Below are 18,456 nucleotides of genomic sequence, written 5' to 3' on the forward strand. Positions count from 1 at the left end.
TCGCATAGGAAGAGGAGAAGAAAGACGACAAAAGGGAAGACAAACCTAGAATATTTTAAAGAAATGGCCAACTTAATAGATTTTTTCATTTTGTTACATGAACCATAAATATTTCACACGTTTATTAGATTCATGAAAATTTCTCATATATATCATATCTATATATATGCTCGAAATTTTGAATTAATGGATGTTTGAAATTTTGAATATACACCAATTTTGAACTTTTTTTTAAGGAATAATTTTGAACTTTACAAACACTAGAATTTAATAACGAAAAAAAATAATACAATCCAACAACCCAACTCAATCCATATTTTACGGGTTGGGTTGGTTTGAAAACTTAATCCGGGTTGCCAACCCAACCCAATCAGAAAATATGAGTTGGGTTGAGAATGTCTTCCAACCCAACCCAACCCATTTACACCCCTAAACTTCACTATATTTACAATTTTTTTTTTTAAATATTGCTATAAATTTAATTATTATTCCTAAATGGTATGTATGATTATCTAAAAATAAATTACATACCAAACATGCCTAAATTATTTCTTGATCTGTGTAGATATAAGCTTAGGTTGCTCCATCTACTATAGAGGCATTTTAGAGTTTGGCTTGTCCAAGAAGCAATTTGTCAACTGAACAAGGCCGGCGTTATTAACCACCATTACTAATAACATATCGAAATTGACTTTCAAGATGTTTAACAAATACTTTTAGGTTAGAAAAGAAAGTGTTTTTAAGTATCCTTATTAGTGCCACCGGTAGTTCATAGACACACATTCAAAATTTAATTTGAAGTGAAACATTGGTGTACAAAATAGTTTACTAACATTCATTGAGATGGTTACCGAAAAGATAGAATTAAACCATTATAAGTTGATTATAATTTACTAGAAAAGTAATGTTAAAAATTCAAATGAACTCGACATATAATAATATTAAGTATGTACATGGACACTTGTTGACCGATAATTATAAATATGGTTAATGAATGATAAGTTTAGTATAGTATAACCTATATACTTTATATTTGATATATCAATCAAAACCCATGAATAATTCCAAATGCAATAACAATGGTTGACAAATAAATATGATATATAATTTTTATGTTTTACATTTGGTATATTATTAATAAGTTGAAATACCAAATTATAAATTATATCAATTAACGGATATATCAAATATAAGGTACATATACTTATATACATGTTGAACCACTGATTAAAAGAAATTTGGAATAAAGTGTAAATTAAGTAGGATTTTTTTTTCTATATTTGCAAATATTGTCGAAAAGGTAAAGTGGAATTTGTAATTTATTTGTTTTTAAAACTCGCAACACAATTGAGAAATTTTTGAAACGTAAAATTTATGATTTATTGAAAATATGATAATTAAGATTGATAAATCAAAATTAAATAAATTGAAAGTAGATAGATTAGGTTAATATTAACTCATTATAATTTACTAAATCTACCTTATTCTATTGGGGGATTTTATTTGATAGGATGTTATTAAATTAACGAATATTTGTCCAAAAAAAGAAAAAGGATGTGACGTTAGGGTTGGATAAATTTTTCATAAAACTACAACTAACCATAGACGCAATCCGAAAAGTGTTTCAACCATATTTGTAATTCACCATTTAGCATTTACTATTTAGTAGGTCTAAATAATTTGTTTCAAGGAAAAGAGACTCGACTAAAATTAAAATTACGAAATGGCCCTTAAACCTTAATCCAATTAGGGATCTTAGTAGTTATTAGAAGCATATGCATTTGCTTGTTGGGAAGTTGGCCCCTCTTCAGTTAATGCTGTTTTTGTGTACAGATAGATAGAGCAGCCTAAGGCCTTGACTCCAACATACCGTCATCAATGCCTCCTCCTCCTCCTCCTCCTCCTCCTTCTTCTTCTTCTCTTTTCCTCTTTACATTCTTCATCTGTGATAAAGACCCATATCTTACATCCATTTTTCACGGCTTCAATCGCCACTATTTTTGGCTTTTTTCTCTTCTCCTTCAAATGGCCTTTTCTCCCTTTCTTGTTCTCTTTAATTTGCTGTCTTTGTCTGATGGGTCTGTGAGATCTTGTGCTGTCCTCCATTAATCCTGGGGCTGTGGGATCTTCGAATTTTTTAGGTGGGTGTCGTTGTTTTGAATAGTTTCTTCTTGCGATTTCGAATTTAAACACCCCTTCCCTTGTAGTTTCCGTCGAGCTGAAGATTAGACCCACTTAATTGACTTTTTTTTTTTGGTTCCTTTTCACACTTACTGGGCTTTGATTTTTTTTTTTCTTTCTGTTTTCGTTATTTTAATTGCGTTTTGTTGTTGGGTGGGGGTAGATGAACGAACTCTGTCGGAAAGAGCAATGCAGCATTTAAATATTTCGATTTTTTTGAAGTTCATGATTTTTCATATGGTGGTTGGATGAAGTTTTTAGAAACTGGTGGAATTTGAAAAACCCTTTTCTTCTTTCGCTTTTCTTTAACGGTGATTAGAAGAAAGCAGAGCATTCTTGTCTGAGAATTGGAGTGAAGAATTGGCCAACAAGCTTGTCAACCAATCTAAAACTCTTGACATCTCTGATTTGGTTTAGATATTAGTTCCAACTACTTGATCTGTATGCTGTAAATTATTTGAACAACCCACAGAAGTATAAGCTTCTTGAAGAATTGCATAATTTAGAGTCTTCATCTTCTTCTCCTGGGGTTGTTTCTTTTCTTTTGTTTCTCTGGGACTGGTTTTTCTTCGTTGAGTGAGACAATGAGTCCCTCACATACAAATGGTTCAACTCATAACTGCAATGGATTGGAAGATAAGCTTGATGAACTCAGAAGGCTTATAGGTAAGTCTGATGGTGATCCATTGAGGATCGTTGGTGTGGGAGCTGGAGCATGGGGGAGTGTTTTTGCAGCTCTGCTTCAGGATAGCTACGGTCAATTTCGAGAGAAGGTTCAAATCCGGATATGGAGAAGAGCAGGAAGAGTTGTGGATAAAGTCACAGCAGAACACCTCTTTGAAGTGATCAATTCAAGGGAAGATGTGCTGAGGAGGCTGATTAGGCGATGCGCTTATCTAAAGTACGTCGAAGCAAGGCTAGGTGATCGGGTGCTGTATGCAGATGAGATTTTGAAAGATGGATTTTGCTTGAACATGATTGACACACCACTTTGCCCTTTGAAGGTGGTTACTAACTTGCAGGAGGCTGTTTGGGATGCTGACATTGTGGTCAATGGCTTACCCTCCACTGAAACCAGGGAGATTTTTGAAGAGATAAGTAAATATTGGAAAGAGAGAATTACAGTGCCTATTATCATCTCTTTGGCAAAGGGTATAGAAGCTGCTCTGCAACCTGTACCCCACATAATAACTCCTACTCTGATGATAAATCGTGCAAGTAAGATATTCTGACCAAGTTTAGCATTTCATCTGCTCTATTTTCGCTTATTCATTGGCATAACATGATCCTTAAATATGGGGATTATTTTCTTTGTTTGTATGTTAAAATTCAAAATGAAAATAAACAGACAAGAACGTTGCTACCTAGTGGAAAATGAGTGAATCTCTGTCTGAGTTTGAGTTTTTAGCAGGGGAAAGCATATTATCTCACAACGATTCTACTGAGACACTCGATTATTGAGGAAGTTTAAATTATGAAGTATGCATCTCATTGTGAGTTCAGTGAGTTTTGTGTTTGTGAAATTACGAACATAAGAGTTATACTTTAATACTGGAGTTAGAAACATTTTGTGCTCTATCTGGAATCTTTTTAGGTAATAATTTGTTACAGTCTCCCAATCCTTAGTTAAATGTTACCAAGTTGTTAATGATGGTAAATATTGGATGAAACAAAAAGATTTCTTCTTATTATCCCTCTCTTTTCTTCCTTTACATCTATCTGTACAACCACATCTTAACTTTGACATGTATTTCTCCCAGCTGGAGTGCCTATAGAGAATATATTGTATCTTGGTGGACCAAATATTGCCTCGGAGATTTATAACAAGGAATATGCAAATGCTCGAATTTGCGGAGCTGAGAAGTGGAGGAAACCCCTTGCAAACTTTTTGAGGCAACCTCAGTTTATTGTCTGGGACAATAGTGACCTTGTGACACACGAAGTCATGGGTGGTCTGAAAAATGTCTACGCTATTGGAGCAGGCAAGTGGTAGATACTTTCTAGTTAATTATCTCAATGGTGATGGAATTACCTCTCTCTATTCTTTGTTTTGGAACTGTGATTTTATATTTCTGATAATAAAAAATCACTTTTGATTGAGAAGGAGCTTGGTCATCTCTTTATACTCCAGGGGTATTTAGAATTTTGAAATAACATGCTATCTCAATCCTTACGAAAATAATCGATAACAAATTGACAACCAGTTTGGTTGAAATGGACGTGAAAAAGAACTAAAGCAATTGCTACAACAAATTGAAATGTGAAATATTTAAATAACTGTTTTTAGTAGCACTCTGGTGTAGTTGTTTTGACTGGATTCTGTTTTGCAATCGCCTAGCTTGAATAGTCGAATCCTTTTCAATGTTAAAGCAAATTCTTTTACAAATGTCTATCTGCCTATCTACAACTTTCCTTGCGGTCCAGTCTAGCATTTCAATCATTATCATCGTACACTCTCTCTCTCTCTCTCTCTCAAAATGGTGGTTTTCTTTGTGATTCAATTTTGTAAGTTTTGTACCATACTCATTGCTTTCCATTTTGATCTTTCAGGAATGGTGGCAGCCCTTACCAATGAGAGTGCTACCAGCAAATCAGTATATTTTGCTCATTGTACCTCAGAGATGATATTCATTACTTACTTGCTAGCTGAAGAACCCGAGAAGCTAGCTGGGCCTTTGCTCGCTGACACGTATGTGACCTTGTTGAAAGGTCGTAATGCCTGGTATGGGCAAATGCTGGCCAAGGGTGCACTTAACCTAGATATGGGTGATAGCATTAGTGGCAAAGGGATGATTCAGGTAAAATAACTGCATTTGTTTCTTGCGCCATTATGATTTCATGTGAGGATCATTTGCATTTTCTTGGTTAAAGCTTCACCAACTGCGTTTGGAACTTTGAAGCGCTAATTTCTGAGAGAAATGCCCCTATATTCAGTAATGATCCCCTCGAGAAAACTGATTTTTGTGGATGCACCGCACACACGTGTGCACACACACCTCTATGGTCTTCACAACCCACCTTGTGGGGGGAGATGGGTGATTTTTTATGGCTCTGTGCTATTATGGGTTTTGCGGGGTGAAAGGAAGGTTTTTCAAGGGAGGGAAGGGATTCTTTTGGGGTACTGGGTGAGAATTGAAGTTGTGAACTCTAAGGAATTAGGAGGCATAGTTTTAAGAGTTAATAAGGTATAAAATTGACATTTTTTAGTAGTAGGACCTACAAACTCCTTTGGCCTAAGACCCCTTTTGAGATTTGGTCCCTTGTTTGTTCCATGTTTCTTTTTTAGGCTTCAATTTCGAAGGCCTTTTGTAATTACTCTATGGTGTTATTTTGCATATTTGGACTCCCTTCTTTTAAACAGAGCTCCCTTCTGTGGATTTGTACTTTCTTATGCTTTGGGATTCTTTCATTTTCTCTCCATGAAAGTTGTTTTCATTGGAAAAAAACACACTCATCTATGCAAGCGCACACGCTAACACACATACACATGCACCCATGCATGCACACATACAAACTCACTAAAATACATCTGTATCCATGTACACACACGATCTCACTAAAATTCATACGAATTTAGGTACATATATACACTATATAGTGGTGAAAAGATCCTTTTTTCTGTTTTGCAGGGAGTTTCTGCTGTTAGTGCTTTCTATGAAATTCTGAGTCAGTCGAGCCTTAATGTGTTGCATCCTGAAGACAACAAACCTGTTGCTCCTGTGCAACTTTGTCCCATCTTAAAGACATTATATAAAATACTGATTAAAAGGTAATTCCCTTAAAAAACTTCAAAATGCTTATACAATACATAGTTGCTATATATTATAATTTGCACATCATTGTATTCCATTTCTTTTCTAAATAAAGAAAAATTTGCACGTCATATTCTGAAAATAACTAGCCTGCAGATATTGGTATGAGCTTTACTTCGTGCTCAATTAAACCTAATCCAAACCCTAAGTTTTTTGCAATGATCGTTTCCCTTTTCTCCGTGTTTTGGGTCATTAGGGATGGAACACCTCAAGCTATACTTGAAGCATTGCGAGATGAGACTTTGAATGATCCCCGAGACCGCATCGAGCTAGCACAAAGCCATGCTTTCTATAGGCCTTCACTTCTTGGTCAACCTTGAGTTGTAGATTCTATGAAAAAACTTAGAACTCAGTAAACTTGTGAACTGTTTAGTAATGTATAGTCTATAGGTTTCTTTCTTAGTCCTATAGACAATAGTTATATATCACATGGAGAAAGTTGTAATATCTTAATGCAGAATTTTATTCACCCATTTACTGATGTTTCACCATTGATGATTCAAATTATTTCTTGTGACACTCACTTTTGGTACCCTTTTCTTCCTCTTAAATATGCAAGAATTTTTACACATAGTTTGTTGGAAGGAAGTTGGGGTCAAAGTTCTCTCCCATGTATCTATAGTGTTGATAAGTGCTTGAGACGCATAAAAGTTTTGAAAAGAGATTCAAACTTACAATGAAACGAGTTTAAAACAAGGAAAAAAATTATATGCAAATAAAGAGTTTATCAATGATAATCGAGTAAAAAAATGAATGATCGGGAAATTCATTCAGACAAAATGAACTATTTCAAATCTTACTACTCAAATAAAATGTTCCTTTAATAAAATCTTTGAAGGAAATGGTGTTAGGCTAAGTTTGGTTTTCTTGAAGAGCTAAAGATAGCATTTCTTAAATAACTAAAATATATTAAGATTAAATTATTAAATTTGCTCCTATAATTTGAACATAAGGCAATTCCTTTAATCCTTGAATAAAAGAAAATTAATACCCCATTGTATAATGTTTCGATCAAAGAAAAGCAAGATTAGAATAGGTTATCTTTTAGGCAAGATTTGAAAATCTTATTCTAAATTGACTCATTTCACAATCAATTTTGACAAGATTGAATGATTTAGATACATTCTATCTAAAAATTGCAAGTAAAACTTGAAAAGTGCAATAGTCGATGTACAAATTTTTAAGACAAAAAGTCTAGAGCTCAAATTTGATAATAAAAACCTTTGATTATAAGTGAAATGATAGAAAACTTTGTTTAGCCTTAAAAGGGCGTAATTTGATCAAAATAAGTACAAAGTCAAAATAAAATATTAAAGAAAAAAGTGATCGTCTCAACCTCCATTTTTTCAACTGTCATCTTTAATGCATCTCCATTAAAAAAAGCATCGTCCATCTTTTCGACCAACATCTTTAATACATGTCCATTATAGTTATATATATATATATATATATATATATATATATATATATATATATGTATGTATCATCTTTCCGACCACAATTTTTAATACCTATTTTTTAAAAAAAGAAAAAATGACTAAACAAAAAAAAGAAAAGAAACTTGAATTATAAAGAAAAAAAAAGAATGTTATGAGAACTAATGAAACAAATAGGTTATCAAAATGCTTGGACTTGGTCTTCATGATTCTTTATCAACTTAGGTTTATCAATGACAACTGGGTCATGATTTATATTATAATTTTAATTTGAACTTTAGATGTTTAATTTTTCTTTTGTACAATGTAATAATTCTTATGGTTCTAAAAATTTCCATTCAACATCTATAGCTAATTATACTTCACAAATTGTCCATCAACCTTTTTCTCACACGAAAAACCTACTTTCTTGTATATATATTTTAGGGTTTAGTACAATCAACTAATCAAATCATTATCCTCTCAAAGAAAAGAAAACTAATTCATCCATTATCTCACTAAAAAGTTGTATCAGTATGATAATGGAACATGATATACATGTTTACATAAATCATTACAAAGATTGAGATCAAATCATTAAAAAATGAGAATGATTTTTGACGATACGAAAGTAATCAAATATATAACTTTGAGGTCGATATTACAGACATTATGACTTAGTGTTTTAAAAATAAGAAACACAATTTCAAGATTATGATAATGATTCTATAAAAAAAGAATATATAGACCATTTCTTTGTGTTAGGACGAAACAAATTGAGATTAAATTTATAAAAAAATGATTAATTAAACTTATGAAAGATCATCTCTCTTCGATTTTTACAGTTTTTTAGATTAGATATTGTTTTAAAATAGTTTTTAATTGAAAAATGGTTAGAAATAGCACAAAAAGTAAAACTATTCACAGAATATATCAAAAGAATTTAAATAAATGGAAGAAAGATGAATTTTACCCTATTTGGCTTTTATCTTTTAAATTTTCTATTTGATTCAGTTTTATCTTTTAAATTATCTATTTGATTCAATTTTATCTTTTAAATTTTCTATTTGATTCAGTTTTATCTTTTAAATTTTCTATTTGGTCAACTAATCAAATGATTCAAATATATCTTCTAATTAAGTTTAAAATTATATATGTCCTCTAATTTTCATGAGTGGAATGCATCCAATTTTTTATTAAAAAATTATACTGTATTAATTTCTTTCGAATAAAATTAATTCTCTTAATATTTAAAAATTAATCTTAAACAAACAAAATATATCAGGGTAAACAAAGAGAAAATTATAGATTATAAAGATTAGAATTTAATAATAGATCCATTTAGTTATTATATCTAAAATCAAACACTTTAGTATTTATTTACCAAATTATTTCAAGGTAAATTGTTGTAAATGGTAAATTTATTGATAGCACTGAAACGCCCAATCACGTAGGAGGATCTAAAAAGGACATGTGTCAAGCTATGTGTAACGACCCAACTTTTCCGGACTAAGCTGAGGTCACTACCAAATACCAAAACCCGACCATTCAACATAAAATTTAAAACGGACCAGATACGATTCATTAAAACGTTATAAACCTTACAAAAGACAGTTTCGGGCCCTATTTTAAATAATTCAAAAAAATCACAAAATAAAAAGTCACAAGATAAAATGTCAAGTCACCAGTCCAAAAATCACAATCAAAATATTCTGACAAAATACATAGCGGAAGCGAAAAGAAAACCAGACGTGTCCATATGGCCTTCACGCATCCTTCCTGCCTCTCGTCGGTCTGCCCCTCGCTGTACCCCTACCTGAAAAGTTAAAGAAGGGAAAGGGTGAGTATAAACATACCCAGTAAGGGACCCACTACTGGGCCCGTTAGGGAACAACAGTTAACTTCCTATTCGGGGGTACCCTACATAACAGTCTAGTGGTTCCGTAGAACGCACATATCAGTCTAGTGCTCCCGAAGGATGCACATATCAGTCTAGTGCTCCCGAAGGATGCACATATCAGTCTAGTGCTCCCGAAGGATACACATATCAGTCTAGTGCTCCCGAAGGATACACATATCAGTCTAGTGCTCCCGAAGGATGCACATATCAGTCTAGTGCTCCCGAAGGATACACATATCAGTCTAGTGCTCCCGAAGGATACACATATCAGTCTAGTGCTCCCGAAGGATGCACACATCCGTAAGGCACACTACCCCATAGATGAAGCTAACCGTTACCCCTCAGTCCAAACTAAACTGTCTACATCAGCCACATCCCAACAGCATTCATATTACAGTCCCGCCATAGGCTTTGTCAGTCAGATAGTATAGGTTTAAACATCTACACCCTCAGTTGCTATATGCATTACCGATTCGTACACCAATAGGGAAACCCTAGGTCCAATCGACTAACCAACCAAAACCGGACTCACTGTCCTTCCCCGTCCAAACTCCATGAACCACATCCAGACCAGTGTTTAATACATACTAAACCGTAACTTTAAGGTCCATCAACATATAATTTCGATCCACAAATAGCAGTCACAGTATATTTTCATCAGACAAAATATAATATCAGTACTTAACAGTCAACACGCATACAGATATTCAGTACAGTCACTAACGTGTAATCCCCTGTGGATTACTACGGTTTTAGCCTGGACTCGGGGTCCAGTAGTAGGAAAACCCTTACCTGAAACTCGGTTATGCCCCTCGATCGAAAACCACGCTCGACAGATCTACCTAACGAAACACGAAAGTTTAGTTGATGACTTTAGTAGCAGTTGTTTTAAAAGGTCAGAAGCGCTAACCGTTGACTTACCCAAGGAAAGGAAACTATCTCCAACCAGGCCTGCCGCGGAACCCGAGAACTTAAGCGTCAACCCTGTACTACCTTCAAGGGAGAAAAGTAGGGCCACATCTTAATCCAACATTCAAACTCGAATCGGACAAGGTAACATTAGGGAATTCATCAAAACAATCCTTACCGAAGACTCACCGTGAACCGAAGTGGAGGAAAGAAGGCTTAGGTGGCTTGGCGAAACAAGGAGCTCGACTCGGCTCGGCTCGGCTTGGTCTCGGCTCGGCTCGGCTCCACCTCGGCTCGGCTCGGCTTGGTCTCGGCTCGGCTCGGCTTGTGGCTCGGCTCGGCTCGGCTTGGCTTGGTCTCGACTCGGCTCGGCTTGTGGCTCGGCTCGGCTTACTCAGCTCGCGGCTCGGCTCACTCGGCTCGCGGCTCGGCTTGGTTCGGCTGGCGACTCGGCTCACTCGGCTCGCGGCTCGACTCACTCGGCTCGCGGCTCGGCTCACTCGGCTCGCTCGGCTCGGCTCACGCGGCTCGCTCGGCTCGGCTCACGCGGCTCGCTCGGCTGGCACTGGAAGCGGTTTCGGGTCGGGTCAGCACTGGAACCGGGTCGGGTTGGACGAAACGGGTAGCACGGTTTTGAGGGCTTTCTCTCTTCCGGCGACGGCGGCGGTGGCGAAACGACGCTGGGAGGCGTTCGACGACCGGAACGGAGGAGAGGAGAGGGACGGTGGCGGAGACGAAGGCGGAAGAGAATCGGAGTGATGCGGCGACGTCGGGCGAATGAAGCCGAGAGGGGATCCGAAACGATGGGGAGCCGCGGCGGACGACGGTGGCCGAGGCAGACGACGACCACACGGACGGAGATGGAGGAACCGGCGGCGGTGCAGAAACGAGGAAGAAAGCGATGGAGGAAGAAAAGGAAATGGATGGGGCTCGGGTTATCGGTGCCGCGGCGTCGGGGAGAGGAAGAAACGGAAGAGAGAGAAGAAAAATTTTTCGATGGGGGGGGGGGGGGGGGGCGGCGCGAATTAGGGTTTTTGATTTTTTAAAAAAATTTATTATATATATATATATATAAATCTTAATAAATATATAATATTAATAATTTAAATAATAATATATATATAAAAATATAAATAATAATAATAATAATAAAGTAATAATAATAATATATTTATAATATTAATATTAGATAAATAATAATTTATTTTATTGTTTTAGAATTATCACTATTTCTATAATATTAATTTATAATAATATTTATAATATTAATATTATAACAATTAAAATAAATATTAATAATAATAATAAAATCAATATTATATCATTATTATATCAATTTGCACTTTAAATAAAACGAGAAAAAAATTTTACCTTAAAAATTTCGGAACGTTACACTATGATACTACAAAGTGGAAGGAATCCAACCATTCACGAGCCAGACCCAAAATGTAGACCTTCTACTTTTAGGCCTAACGCCATGAATGAACAACCCACAAGTACTAATTCTAATCCCTTCGTATTCTTTAACTAATAATTCTTCTTCCTTGCAAAATCACGATGTTCAGAAAAACAAGAAAGTGGAGACTTCCAAATGAGATGCAGGACACAGAGAGACGTCAAAGCAGGCGTTATCTTCTAATCAATTGTCACTTCTACCATTCCTGATCATCTGAAAAAGAAAGGTGACGAATTACAATTTAACAAATTTCTGAACGTGTTGAAGCAACTTCACATTAACACTCCTGATGCGTTAGAGCAAATGCCTTCATATGTTGACTTTTTTAAGGATATATTTGCCAAGAAGCGAAGGATAAATGAATATAAGACAAATAGCTCTAACACTAGCAACAAGTGATGTATTCAAGAATGGGGATCCAAAGAAGATGACAAATCTTGGAAGCTTCACTATACCCTGCTATATAGGCAGTATGGATCTTGGTCGCGCACTATGCGACCTTAGAGCAAGTATCAACCTGAGGTTGCTCTTTGTTTTCAAGAACTTGGGGATTGGGAAGGTAAAACCTACTACAGTTGCGCTCCACTTGGTTGACATATCCATTGTGCAGCCTAAGGGAAGGATTGAGAATGCGTTAGTTAAGGTGGACAAGTTCATATTTCCCACAGACTTCATCATTTTGGACTATGAAGCTGATCGGGAGGTACTCATAGTTTTAGGACGACCATTATTCCCTACATGTTGAACCCTAATTGATGTCCACTAAGGAGAATTGACGATGTGGGTTAACAACCAAGAAGTAACATTTAAAGTCATTGACGCGTTGAAATTTCCCCAAAGATATAGAGAAATGCAGTTCAATTGAATCCTTAGGATGAGATAATTGTAAGGAAGAAGTCATTGTTGAGTTATTTAGCTCTGAAGAATTCATCAAAGAGTGCCCTAAAGATATTTTGGAGGAAGTGAACGTCGTGTCTGACGTGAGAAAGTTCGAGCCTCTCAATCTGCAAAATAAAGGTGATAAAAAGATAAAGCCATCATTTGAGAAGCAACCAGAATTTGAGCTCAAGCCATTACCAACCAACCTGAAATATGCATATTTGGGGAGAATGACACTTTTATTATCACCTTTTCCCACTTGAATGTCGAAGAATAGAAGACTTATGAAAATACTACAATGCCACAAGAAGATGATAGGATGGACCTTTGTGGACATTCAAGGAATAAACCCATCCTATTGCATGCAAAAGGTTAAGTTGGAAGAGGGGGACCCTGGTGTCACTCAATATCAAAGGCGATGAAAGAGGTAATTGTAAAGAAAGAAATCATTAACTAGCTGAATGCAGGGGTGATTTATCTAATCGCCGATAGTGAATGGGTCAGTCTAGTCTAATATGTGCCCGAGAAAGGTAGGATAACTGTTATTACTAATGAAGACAATAAATTGATTCTAATGAGAACAACCACAGGGTGGAGAATATGTATGGACTACCGCAAGTTGAATGTGGTAACAAAGAAGGACCACTTCCTCCTGTCTTTCATTGATCAAATGTTGGGTAGGCTTACAAGAATTAGGTACTAGTACTTTCTAGATGACTATTTTGGGTATAACCAGATAACAATTACTTCGAAAGATCAACACAAGACAACATTTACTTGTCTCTATGGCACATTTGCTTTTCGTTGCATGCTCTTTGGGATGTGCAACGTGCCAAGGACATTTTAAAGATACATGATAGCTATATTTTCAAACTTTCTGGAGAAATCAGCTAAGATATTTATGGATGACTTCTCAATTTTTAGAGCCTCCTACAATGAATGTCTGAATAGTCTAGAGGCAAAGTTAAAGAGACACGACTGGTGACTGGTGTTGAATTTGGAGAAGTATCACTTCATGTTTACTGAGGGAATTGTGCTAGGGCACAAGATCTCCAATACGGGCCTAGAAGTGGACCCTGTGAAGGTTGATGTGGTGAGCAAAATTGCCATTGCCTTTTGATATCGAGCTATTGTAGAGTTTTTTGAGACATGCAGGATTCTATAGCAGATTCATCAAAGAATTCTCTTAAATCGTCAAGCCGCTAAGAAACTTACTTAGTGCCAATTCACGCTATGTTTTTATGAGAAATTTAACCAAGCGTTCCAGACCTTACAAGACGTGTTGACTCAGCGCCTATCCTCATCACTTCTGACTAGTTGCAGCCTTTTGAACTAATTTTGTGGTTAACGAGGTCACAATAGAAGAAAATGTCATTTGCTACAAGGACAAGCACTAGGTAATTAAGAAATTGTGTACTTAAATTTCTTTTTATGCGTACCAAGTGGTTCGATAAACTTATTTTATATAATTAATTATGTAGCGGTTTTTTGTTGTACCTAGTTTTTTACTTTGTAATTAATATTGTCTATGTAGATTATGAGTTTAAACCCAAAATCGATTGATCCTAATGTTCTGTATGATCAATCTTTTTATCGATCTTTAATTGTATAGGACGATAGAACGATAGGTGAGTTGGGTTATATATGTAGAGAGGCGGTAGTCCAATGCAATATCCTACTTCACCATAACATATTGCCTCTACTTCAAGCTTCAGGATTTTATAGGGTGGCTAGATTGTGTTTCCTTCAGTTAAATTAGCACTTTATTACTGCACTCATTAGGAGATGGAGACTGGAGACACATACGTTTCATATGTCTACTAGAGTGTGCACTATCACCTCGCAAGAATTTCCAAGACTTAATGATGATGCAAAAAATGAAAGCATCATCAGATATGCAAGAGCATACATTCTACAATTAATGGGTGAAATTTTATTTTCTCATAAATTAGGTCATTGTGCATCTGATGTTCCTACCATTATTAGACGATTTACATGAGGCGAGTCGATACTCATGGCTAAGCAAGCTTAGCATGGTTGTATAGACCAACTATGCAAAGCATCAAAGTGAGATGTTCGTGAAATTGTTGGTCTCTTGATACTTCTTAAAATATGGGCTTGGGAACAATATCCCACAATGGCTCCACAACTTAGGCATACAAACAATCATCTACTACCTGGACGAGCACACTGTTCATGATATACTTTTTTATTTTAATTTAGGCCAGAAAGTAGTTTAATACTAGTTTAGTGATATAATTAATTTAAAATTAAAATATTAGTTTATTAATACAGATGGAGAGACTAATTTTGTGTAACCAGATCAACTACTCATGTAGTTAGTCAGTATAGCTACATGATTGACCTTCTTCAGCATGATCGGGTACGTTAATACTGAAACTTCAATCCTTTTATACATTAGTATACATATATTTATTTACTTCTAATGTGGTGTTTGATGTTTCAAATTATTTGAGGGCCTTACAAAAATGTAAATGATAATTTATCAATTTTTGTAGAAATGATCAAGATATATGGCGATGTTGGGTTTTATGTCCTAAAACTCGTAGATAGTAAATATAATCCATTGACTGTTATTAATAAAGTGTTTTATTATTATAATTTCAATAAGTGTTATTGATTATATTATTAGTTTTGTCTTACTAACCTAAATCCAATAAACTAACATCCTAAGCTATTTGATGAGTCTTGAATAGTATGTAGAGACATACGGGGATCAATGTTCAAGATCAGCTTAAAGGATCTATAGTATAAGGTTAAGGTTAGGTACCTTATCCTGGTAACACTATTGATATGGCTCACTTTGTATTTGATACAAATACATTGATCCAATGCGTTCATGTATGCGACATGCGAGTGAAGATATCCTATGCAATGAGTTTGCATAAGACCGAACCACGAAATAGTAATCATTAGATGTAACTCCGTTAACTAGTTGAGTTTCTATTTCATTAGGATGACCTAGGTAACTTAGTCTTAATCCTGAGTGTATTATGAACTCCTGTTTGTGAGGGATTGTCCTTTGATTTGTACGGATGAGAGTGGCCAGATTGCCGACTCAATATGCTTATCATTTTGGGGACAAGACTGAGTGGAGAGCTGGAACCTCACACAAGATGAAATTCACTCCTTCCTGACTTTAGGGTAAGTAGATAAGTGTTCCCTTAAATGGTGTCTACGATACTTGAACAAAGGGCTCTACCCTCTCTATGGCACGAGAGAGATTTCTGTTTAGTGGTTGGATCATAAACAGGTTGTTCATTAGAGGAGCACTGGTATTTAAGGACTAAAAGTAATCTAGGGGTAAAACAGTAATTTGACTCAGCTAGTGTTACAAACACTTGTGAATGACTAACTTACTGATAATTGGTCTATATTCGTGGACATAGAAATATATCTACAGTGAGAAGAGTTCAGCTGTGAGTCTTTAGTGGAGTGTACACACGGTTAACGAATAATGATTAATGTAGTTAATGAGTTTAGCCAATTAATCTCATATCGTTGTAGCTTATGATCTGTAGGTCTATTACGCCCCCTTCCTAGCTCATAAAAGGTAATGAGATTTATTTATATTGGTTGTAATTTGAAATGTTCAAATTTACTTTGGAAATTAATATAATGTATAGTGATACATTATAATATAAAGTTTATATTTTAATTAGACTTTAATATATAAATTTAATTTTGGATATGATTCAAAATTAATTTATGAGAGAATAAAATATTTGAATAAGTTCAATTATTAATTTAATGTGAATTAGATTCATACTAAAACTATAGGTTAAAATTTAATGTGTATATGATACATATTAAAGTTATAGGTTATGAGAGAAATTCATATTTGAATATGATTCAAATTTGGATTAAATTAAATATAATTAATTCATATCAAAATTAATTAAATTAATTAATTATTTTAATATTAATATTAATTAAATATTTATTTATTAAATTAATAGGGAACGTGGGTGGTTTTCCCACGTTTCCACTTTTCTCTCAACTTCCCTCTTCTTCAGTTACTAGTACAATACGCAGAAGCGAATTCTGTGAATTTTTTCGTACCTCCCATTCTCTCCGAATTTTTTTTCTCTCTGAAAAATTTCCTCTTCCAATTTGGTTCCCACAAACCATCTCAATCCAAAGAATATGAAGGTTTCCAAATGGTGGTGCTTCAAATTGGTGTTTAGTAGATTCAGAGACATCAATGATCATAAGTTCTTCCCAGTATTTTTTTCTTGAAAACATGTTTAGCCATAATTAATTTAAATCTTATTGATATTTTTAGGTTCCAATTAAAATTAGGTTAAGGTCTATGTAATTGTTCCGTTGTGCAAAGGGCTTTCATCCCTTCAGGCAGACCATTAATCCTCTCATATGTTTTTTCTATTGGTGAGTGACACTATCCTGATAGGGTGTTTAAAATTCGGTTTAAACAAGATATCGCATCAGAATGCAATATTGAGCCACTTCTGTACAATATTGACTTGAGAGCTATGGATTAGTTAGACAAGGTTGCACATTAGGTAGTGTGATGACAATCTCATAAAAGATTTATCACAGAGATCAAACAACAGAATACTTCGTGATGTTGTAGATGATCCACAACAAGTCTTTGATGTGTGTAGTAATAATGACACGTACATGGAGGTGATGTGTTATATCTTTGATATACTTATTGTACCTCCACCAGTTCATAGAGGGCATGTTCAAATGGAAGAAGCTGAACTCGATGAAGTTTAACACATTGTAGAAAAAGTGTCTCATGTGACACAAACACAGACACAAAGCCACATAGGATATGGTAGTCCAATGATGATGATGCTAACATTTTGAGTAGGATATTGTGATTCTAAGGTCGATACAGGATATTATGATTTAGGGGTCGAACCATCTTCTTCGTACATGGATGCCAGTCCATCAACTTCTTACATGCATGGACATGGGGCATGATCGTGGAGAATATGAAGAATATTTGTACTATGAAGCACCTGAAGAGGTATCAGATCCATAAGAGTACCAACAAAAACCAGAGAATTAAAAGGAGTCGGGACAACGGAGTTTAGAGTCGACGACGATAACTAGCTCGAAATCGACAACGTCCGAGTTGTGGAACACATTGATTTTCTTTTATCCTTTAAATGAATGTAATTTTTTTATTAAAAAAATATTTTAATTTACCTTTAATTTTTTCAATTACTGGTCAATATAAAAAAAAAGGTTCAACAATAATATAATTGTAAAATTTCATAAACTTAGTGACAAATAAATGAAAGACAAAATACATAATCTATAAAAGAATTGAAATTTCAATATGGTTTGATGTAAAAGATTCTCTAATTATTTAAGTCTACATATTAAAAAAAGAAGACAATGTCTTTGGTTTGGAAACAAGTAAGATTGGGGTTTCCAACCGAAGACCTTGGAGAAAAAAAAAGGCAAAACCACTCTAAATCTCTAATTATTTCCAAAACTACAATATTTGTCTAATTATTTTAAAAAACAACATTATTCATAAAAACTGGAAAAAAAAAAAAAAAAAACCTTTTTAACACTATGATTTTCTTGATTATTTGTTTATTCTCATTGATATTTTACCAAATATTCAAGTCTACATATACACAAAGAAATAACCATAAAAGGAAAGAATATGCAGATTGATTATAAGAATAAGATAAGAATAATATCAAATATAATATCTCTAATTACAGTAATTAGAGATAAACAGCTTAAGAATAATACTTTAATTACAGTAATACCCTCCCTCAAACTCAAGGTGTTAGAGTAGAGACCACTTTGAGTTTGTGAAGTAACTGAGTGAAACAAGGAGAATAAACAGCTTTGGTGAAGATACCTGCTGGTTGGTCAGTGGTGGAGATAGATTGG

At 34.8% G+C, this 18,456-nt stretch overlaps 1 protein-coding gene across 1 annotated transcript; it reads left to right on the forward strand.

Annotated features, from left to right (window-relative positions):
* Positions 1-1,678: 1,678 nt before the first annotated feature.
* Positions 1,679-6,497, forward strand: LOC103502448 (glycerol-3-phosphate dehydrogenase [NAD(+)] GPDHC1, cytosolic). The gene is made up of 5 exons (XM_008466383.3): positions 1,679-3,399; positions 3,942-4,163; positions 4,732-4,979; positions 5,811-5,950; positions 6,190-6,497. The coding sequence occupies exons 1-5, from the start codon at positions 2,766-2,768 to the stop codon at positions 6,311-6,313; spliced, it is 1,368 nt and encodes a 455-aa protein (XP_008464605.2). The 5' UTR covers positions 1,679-2,765; the 3' UTR covers positions 6,314-6,497.
* The last annotated feature ends 11,959 nt before the right edge of the window (positions 6,498-18,456 follow it).

Source organism: Cucumis melo, chromosome 8, assembly GCF_025177605.1.
Source record: "Cucumis melo cultivar AY chromosome 8, USDA_Cmelo_AY_1.0, whole genome shotgun sequence".
Classification (NCBI taxonomy): domain Eukaryota; kingdom Viridiplantae; phylum Streptophyta; class Magnoliopsida; order Cucurbitales; family Cucurbitaceae; genus Cucumis; species Cucumis melo.

What these genes read in the sequence shown, in the direction of transcription:
- LOC103502448 (XM_008466383.3), top strand. Translation starts at nt 2,766, where the DNA reads ATGAGTCCCTCACATACAAATGGTTCAACTCATAACTGCAATGGATTG. An exon ending in TCTGATGATAAATCGTGCAA is followed by an intron (nt 3,400 to 3,941) that starts GTAAGATATTCT and finishes TATTTCTCCCAG; the next exon opens with CTGGAGTGCCTATAGAGAAT. An exon ending in GTGGCAAAGGGATGATTCAG is followed by an intron (nt 4,980 to 5,810) that starts GTAAAATAACTG and finishes TCTGTTTTGCAG; the next exon opens with GGAGTTTCTGCTGTTAGTGC.